Source organism: Theropithecus gelada, chromosome 1, assembly GCF_003255815.1.
Source record: "Theropithecus gelada isolate Dixy chromosome 1, Tgel_1.0, whole genome shotgun sequence".
NCBI classification, from domain to species: domain Eukaryota; kingdom Metazoa; phylum Chordata; class Mammalia; order Primates; family Cercopithecidae; genus Theropithecus; species Theropithecus gelada.
Genome location: NC_037668.1, coordinates 5,126,954 through 5,135,199, shown reverse-complemented (window position 1 = coordinate 5,135,199; position 8,246 = coordinate 5,126,954). Strand labels below are relative to the sequence as shown.

Sequence of the window (8,246 nt, the reverse complement as noted above, 5' to 3'; positions counted from 1 at the left end):
AAAAAAAAAAAAAAAAAAAAAAAAAAAAAATGCTACTTTATCTTACATCAAATGTTTCTGTATATTTCAACTCTGTTCCTAGACTTTCTGTAGTGTTTCTGCACTTGCACTGATCAATTTTTACTGATACGTGAAACAGAGCCACACTGCTCTAATGATTGTAGCTTTTGTAAAGCCATTTAAATAATATGTTCTGGTTGGTCCCACTTTTTCCTCTGCACCACCAAAAATTTCCTAGTAGCTCTGTATTTGTTCTCTAAGTATCCTTTAGAATCATTTTACCTTAATCTGAAAGTAAAATTCACTGACATTTGCATTGGATTGCATTAAGTTAGTACATTCATTTCAGGAGCTTTGACATCTTAACAATGTTATGTTTTATTTTCCCAAAACTTTGTGTATATTTTAAATTCTCTAATCTCTCAGGAAAGTTTCACAGTTGGAGCCTTAGGAAATGCCTGTTTTTAAGTTGTGGTGCTATATTGGAAGGGATCATTTTGTACTATATGTTATTTCTTTCTTTTTTGTTTTTGAGACAGGTTCTTGCTCTATAGCCCAGGCTGGAGTGCAGTTATGTGATCATAGCTCACTGTAGCCTCAAACTTCTAGGCTCAAGTGATACTCCAGCTTTAGCCGCCCGAGTAGCTAGGACTACAGGCACACACTGCCATACCAGGCTAATTTTCTTTTTTTTTTTTTTTTTTTTTTTTGAGACGGAGTCTCGCTCTGTTGCCCGGGCTGGAGTGCAGTGGCCGGATCTCAGTTCACTGCAAGCTCCGCCTCCCGGGTTTACGCCATTCTCCTGCCTCAGCCTCCCAAGTAACTGGGACTACAGGCGCCCGCCACCTCGCCCGGCTAGTGTTTTGTATTTTTTAGTAGAGACGGGGTTTCACCGGGTTAGCCAGGATGGTCTCGATCTCCTGACCTCGTGATCCGCCCGTCTCGGCCTCCCAAAGTGCTGGGATTACAGGCTTGAGCCACCGCGCCCGGCCTCCAGGCTAATTTTCGAATTACTTTTTGTAGAGACAGGTCTTGCTATGTTGCCCAGGTTGGTCTTGAACTCATGGCCTTAATCAATCCTGCCACCTTGGCTTCCCAAAGCACTAGGATTATAGACATGAGCCACTGCACCTGGCCTTATGTATTTTTTAGTGTAAATTTGTTTTATCTCTACTGTCAACTTAATGATCTTATATGGTCATAATAGTCCTTAAGGTGATTTTGTTAGATTGGACAAAATAGACAATTATTCACCTTCAAATAATAACAACATAATAAAAATAACATGTATTGAGTGCTTACTACATGCTGGGCAGTGGGTACTAAGTGCTTAACAAATTTTTCTTCCTCACAACAGTACCCTCTGCCCGTTTTACATATTAGGAAGCAGTCATAGGAGGGTATACATGTCTGAGATTATGCAGCCAGTAAGCACTGATACTGAGATTTGAACCCTTGTCTGTTTTAGAACTCATACTTTAAACCACTACATAACATGTTCTCTAACAATGAGGATTTATATCCTATTCTTTCCATTATTTATACCTCTTATTATTTATTTATTTATTTATTTTTCCCTTTTCACAGGTCTTGGGCTTGCCTTCAACTTGAATCCAGCTCTAACCATGATTGGCAAGTATTTCTACAAAAGGCGACCATTGGCCAACGGACTGGCCATGGCAGGCAGCCCTGTGTTCCTCTGTACTCTGGCACCCCTCAATCAGGTTTTCTTTGGTATCTTTGGATGGAGAGGAAGCTTTCTAATTCTTGGAGGCTTGCTACTAAACTGCTGTGTCGCTGGAGCCCTCATGCGACCAATCGGGCCCAAACCAACCAAGGCAGGGAAAGATAAGTCTAAAGCATCCCTCCAGAAAGCTGGAAAATCTGGTGTAAAAAAAGGTCTGCATGATGCAAATACGGATCTTATTGGAAGACACCCTAAACGGGAGAAACGATCAATCTTCCAAACAATTAATCAGTTCCTGGACTTAACCCTGTTCACCCACAGAGGCTTTTTGCTATACCTCTCTGGAAATGTGATCATGTTTTTTGGACTCTTTGCACCTTTAGTGTTTCTTAGTAGTTATGGGAAGAGTCAGCATTATTCTAGTGAGAAGTCTGCCTTCCTTCTTTCCATTCTGGCTTTTGTTGACATGGTAGCCAGACCATCTATGGGACTTGTAGCCAACACAAAGCCAATAAGACCTCGAATTCAGTATTTCTTTGCGGCTTCTATTGTTGCAAATGGAGTGTGTCATATGCTAGCACCTTTATCCACTACCTATGTTGGATTCTGTGTCTATGCGGGATTCTTTGGATTTGCCTTTGGGTGGCTCAGCTCCGTATTGTTTGAAACACTGATGGACCTTGTTGGACCCCAGAGGTTCTCCAGCGCTGTGGGATTGGTGACCATTGTGGAATGCTGTCCTGTCCTCCTGGGGCCACCACTTTTAGGTACAGTATGTCTCCCTACTAATGTGGCTCTGTTACAAAACAAGCATATAAGATGGGAAAGCTGACAGAAAGCAAACATTAGTGAGCTATTTGGGTAAGAATAAATCTTTCTCGTTTCTGTACCCTTGGTGCTGGGGCAATGCTTGGCACAGGATAATTGCTCAAATATAGAATCTAATTAAATGGAACCATCAAGCCAAAAGGAGGATCAAATATCGTTACAAATGTCAGTGTTTTTTCTTTTTTTTGAGACAGAGTGTTGCTGTGTTACCCAGGCTGGAGTGCAGTGGCACCATCTCAGCTCACTGCAACCTCCGCCTCCCGGGTTCAAGCAGTTCCCCTGCTTCAGCCTCCCAGTAGCTGGGATTACAGGTGCATGCCACCATGCTGGCCAATTTTTATATTTTTAATAGAGACGGGTTTTCGCCATGTTGGCCAGACTGGTCTCTAACTCCTGACCTCAAATGATCCACTTGCCTCGGCCTCCCAAAGTGCTGGGTAACGGGTGTGAGCCACTACGCCTGGCCTAAAATACATTTTTTTCTGATCACAAAACTGATGTGCTTAGTGTAGAAAAGCATGTAGAAAAACAACTCAATCTTTAAAGCACTAGTGATTATTTCATTTTAAAAATGGAGTATATTTCACATAATTTTTTTTTTTTTTAAGACAGAGTCTTGGTCTTGTGGCCCAGGCTAGAGCGCAATGGCACGATCTCGGCTCACTGCAACCTCTACCTCCTGGGTTCAAGCAATTCTCCTGCCTCATCCTCCTGAGTAGCTGGGATTACAGGCACCCACCACCATGCCCAATTAATTTTTGTATTTTTAGTAGAGGCAGGGTTTCACCATGTTGGCCAGGCTGGTCTCGAACTCCTAACCTCAAGTGATCCACCCGCCTCAGCCGCCCAAAGTGCTGGGATTATAGGCGTGAGCCACCGCGCCTGGCCCATAAGTTTTTAAAAAACACACAAAAAGCAAAAAAAACCAAAAAACAAAAAAACAAAAGTTTATTTCAGTAGCAATAGTATAATAATAGCTACCATGTAAGCTCACAGTGTACCAGAGACAGTCCTTATCATTTTGTATCTCCTGTTGTATCTCACAAGTCCATGTGAGGTAGGACCGTTTTAGTCCCCATTTTGTAAGTGAACAGGGGCTTCAAAAGGTGAAGTAACTTGGCTAAGATCATGCAGCTAGTAAACTAATTATAACTTGGGAACTATTCCTGAAGGTTATTGAATACTTGGTCTTTCAAATTAATATAGCTCAATAGATAACACGTAGTGAAAAAATAATTTGACCCTCCTTCTGGATGTGACTCATACTTTAGGAATTTTGATTTGGGGAGTGAGTGAGTTATAACAGAAGATCCATAGCTGCCTTTTGAGATCAGTCTTCTTCCATCTCATACCCAGTGAGTTACTAAGTTCTATCAGTTTTTATGCTCTAAGTCTTTTTCTCATCTGCCCATTTTTCTCCATCACAACTACTACCCTTATCCAAAGCTCTTGTCTCCTGTTTGGGCTGCTCCTCACTGTAACCTCCTAACTGGTCTACCTGTATCAGTTCCAGCTATTCTTCAGTCTCCTTGAAGTCTCCAGTTCAGAACTCTTCAAGATTTCTTTTTTTTTTTTTTTTTTTTTTTGAGACGGAGTCTGGCGCTGTCGCCCAGGCTGGAGTGCAGTGGCCGGATCTCAGCTCACTGCAAGCTCCGCCTCCCGGCTTCACGCCATTCTCCGGCCTCAGCCTCCCGAGTAGCTGGGACTACAGGCGCTGCCACCTCGCCCGGCTATTTTTTGTATTTCTTAGTAGAGACAGGGTTTCACCGTGTTAGCCAGGATGGTCTCGATCTCCTGACCTCGTGATCCGCCCATCTCGGCCTCCCAAAGTGCTGGGATTACAGGCTTGAGCCACCGCGCCCGGCCAAGATTTCTTAAAACTCTCCAGTTGCTTCCCCTTACTTTCAGGGTGAAAAGCAAATTCCCTAATGTGGCTTGCAAGGCACTGCATGGACTGGCCCCACCTGTCCCTCCAGCCTCATTTCTACCACTGGCCTCCTGCTTTCTGTGCCCCAGCAACCTGGCCCTTCTTTCACCTCACACACCATGCTCTGTCCTACCATTGTGCCCTTGCACTGCAGTTCTCTGCTTAGATCTAATTCCCATCCCCTTTCTCCTAGATAATTCCTATCCTGCAAATCCCAGCTTAGTTGGCACTTTAAGGAAAGCTTTCTTGACCCCACTTCTTTCAAACTCCCCTGGTAGTACTTGTCACAGTTTGTGTAGTTACTTGATTAACATCTCTCTTGTCCACTGAACTGTGGATGTTAACTCCTCTGTTCACCCTTATCCTCAGGGCCTAGCTGAGCCAGTGCCTGGTATGTGATAAAGGCTAAAAAAATATTGTTAATGAATGATGCAGTGAGTTAGAAAGCCATATGGAATCATATTTAAATTGGTTGTATTAAGTCCTGTTTAAGTGTAGGGTAGAATTTTCCCAGAGATACCAGTTCAATGAGATGCTAATAAATTTTACAGTAATGGAAGTTACATAACCAAAATAAAATTTGGAAACATCAAGTTAAATAGGATTCTTTACTACCAGACTTCACAAATCCTTTATAAGAAAATAATATGCCATTTACCCATTCATTTGACTTTTGAAACATTAAAGCAGTATCCTTGTAGCACATGCTTAAGGGTGCAGACTTCAGAGTCAGATTTCTATGTTTAAAGCCAAGTCATTTCACTTATTAGTTTTGTGACCATGGACAAATTAGCTAATATCTCTGTAATTTAGTTTTTAAATCTGTCCAGTGAGGATGATAATAGAATCTGCCTGTTGTAAGGATTAAGCACTTAGAATGGGTGTAAGATATTGCTTTTAAATTTTTAGCACTGGACAAGTGTTCACAGGAATACTCTTTGGGAAATGCTGAGAAAGAGGATTGGCCTGGGTAAATGGGACAGCACTATGGCCTTGGACAAGACTCCCAGGCCTCTTTCAGCAACGCTTATTTCTTTTTTTTTTTTTTTTTTTTTTTTTTTTTTGAGACGGAGTCTCGCTGTGTCGCCCAGGCTGGAGTGCAGTGGCGTGATCTCGGCTCACTGCAAGCTCCGCCTCCCGGGTTCACGCCATTCTCCCGCCTCAGCCTCCCAAGTAGCTGAGACTACAGGCGCCCGCCACCACGCCCGGCTAGTTTTTTGTATTTTTAGTAGAGACGGGGTTTCACCATGTTAGCCAGGATAGTCTCGATCTCCTGACCTCGTGATCCACCCGCCTCGGCCTCCCAAAGTGCTGGGATTACAGGCTTGAGCCACCGCGCCCGGCCAGCAACGCTTATTTCTATAGTGTGTTAAGAGAATTGACTCTAGGTGATCACTGCGTCTCTTCCATTTCCAGTTTGCCGAGAGTTAACTATTTTCAAGTTACTAAAAATAACAGAAGATGCAAAAGCCACTTAAAATCCATGAGGCATTATAAACAGAGGATCAGCTAATTTTCAGCAATTCCTTATACTAATTCATCATTTTGGGACTCTTTAAAGATTGGGTTGACATGTTTCTGAATGGATCCTTAAGCTTTGCTTGGGGGAGAAAAAACCTGTTTACTCTTAGAAACATAACTGTTTTGTCGTTTTACATATTTAGGTCGGCTCAGTGATATGTATGGAGACTACAAATACACATACTGGGCATGTGGCATCGTCCTAATTATTTCCGGTATGTATCTCTTCATTGGCATGGGCATCAATTATCGACTTTTGGCAAAAGAACAGAAAGCAAACGAGCAGAAAAAGGAAAGTAAAGAGGAAGAGACCAGTATAGATGTTGCTGGAAAGCCAAAGGAAGTTACCAAAGCAGCAGAATCTCCGGACCAGAAAGACACAGAAGAAGGGCCCAAGGAGGAGGACAGTCCAGTCTGAATCCATGGGGCTGAAGGGTAAAATTGAGCAGTTGATGACCCAGGATATCTGAAAATATTCTACTGGCCTGTAATCTACCAGTGGTGCTCAATGCAAATAGTAGACATTTGTGTGGAAATCATACCAGTTGTTCATTGGTGGGATTTTTGTTTGACTCCTTACCAATAGCCTGAATTTAAAATGACATATGCTTTGAGGAGGGAGTGATTGGTAGCAAAAGATGCGGGAAAGAAGTAGGTTTTGTTTTGTTTTGTTTTAATCTTCGCTTTTAATAGTGTCATAAAGATTATAATATGTGCCTTAAGTTTTAGTCATTAGAACTCTAGAGAGCCTTAACTTCTTAAACCATTTTTGCTGAATTCATCTATTTCGAGTGTTGTGTTAAAAGGAAAAATAACAACTAGCTTGTTTGAGGCAAATCCAAAATTTAAAATTAATCTTGCTTCATTGTTACATGTAATATATTTCAGACATTTTCACTGGAAGATTTATGAACAGAAATATTGGTTGAAAATTAGAGATTTTATAAAATGCTGACAAATATTTTCCTAGCATCAGTAGATTTCTGGCATATGTTTCTGCTAGCTACATATTTAGGAAATTCAAAGCATAAAACTTTGGCAACATCTTGGCTGTTCTAGACACAGTGTACTTGTCAACCCCTCTCAGGTACCTTTTCTTGGGATGCTTATTAGAAGCCAAGTGCAGTGCTTAAGGTTTGTTTTCATTAAATTAGCTATTTTTGCTCCCCTGTTCAAAGATGCATTTTGAGTGTTTATAGATCACTGCCCTTTTTGAAATCACCTGGTATTATTTTTCTCACTGGAAAAGTTAGTATTAAAATCTACAAAACTACATATTTGTGCCTCCTTGGTAAATACAACACACCTAATTAAATGTAGACAGATATTTCAAACATCAGCTGAATTCACTTAAGTTTTTCCAAAACCTCAGTTAAACTGTGAAGCTATTGGAATTTTTTTTTCCTGGAATTTTTCCCCTTTGATTCACAGTGGTCCCATTTATATCTGCTTCCAGCTTAGTGCTATGCATAAGATATGTGTGTGTTTGGTGTTTTGTTGTGCTGTTTTTTTTGTTTTTTGTTTTTTGTTTTTTAATTTTATTTTTTAATGTTTGCAAATTAAAAAGGGCCAGAAAAATTTGGCACCAGACAAACGAATAAAGATAGGATTGGGAAAGAAGTTGCTAAGTGTGCTTAGTTTTAATAAGTAATTCTTTCTCTTTTTTCAGAGAAGGCCTTACAGAAAATCGTTGTTGAATTGTTGGATGCATTCTTACTCTCCACACAAACCTAGAAATTTCGTGACCCCTTTCACTTACCTGAAAATTAGAGAAATTGATTCAGTATAAGGATAAGGAGGGAAGGTGGACCAGAATGAAAACTGTAAATATTTTTTTAACCTAAAATCACTTAAATCGAGGCAGAAAGATATAGATATTCAATGAATTATATTCAATGCATTTAAAATACCACTATAATTGACAGAGTTAAAAGCATAGACACAAAACCTTGTGTAAGAGGCTGACTTTTCCAAATAAACATTTTTTAAGAAAATATTTCTTCTTCCAAATGTCTATTTTCTTCAGGAAAATATTGCTGTGTCTTCATTTTCATTACCAGGTTTCATTTCGGGCCTTGCTAAATTGATTGAATTAAATCATCCAGCTTGTGAGCCTTGATATTTGGGTATATGATTTATTTTCATTTGAATTTCTCCTTTTCTCTTCTTTGCTGTAAGGCAAGGAGGAGGGGAATTTTAAAACCATCTTATTTGAACTGAGAGCATCCAGAGCATTTAACCTTAAGGAAACAATGAAAAAATCCCTTTGTATACCTGGGCATC

The 8,246-nt window shown here is 40.5% G+C and overlaps 1 protein-coding gene across 2 annotated transcripts in view; it reads left to right on the top strand.

Annotated features, from left to right (window-relative positions):
- The window catches only part of SLC16A1 (solute carrier family 16 member 1), a 43,149-nt gene extending 35,176 nt beyond the window's left edge, over positions 1-7,973 (top strand). Inside the window, exons 4-5 of one of the 2 annotated variants that reach the window (XM_025380203.1) lie at positions 1,588-2,454; positions 6,107-7,973. In XM_025380203.1, coding sequence (XP_025235988.1) covers positions 1,588-2,454; positions 6,107-6,381 — 1,142 coding nt within the window. In that variant the 3' untranslated portion in view covers positions 6,382-7,973. The remainder of the gene's footprint in view (positions 1-1,587; positions 2,455-6,106) is intronic. The other variant, XM_025380209.1, reaches the window with a different exon arrangement.
- The last annotated feature ends 273 nt before the right edge of the window (positions 7,974-8,246 follow it).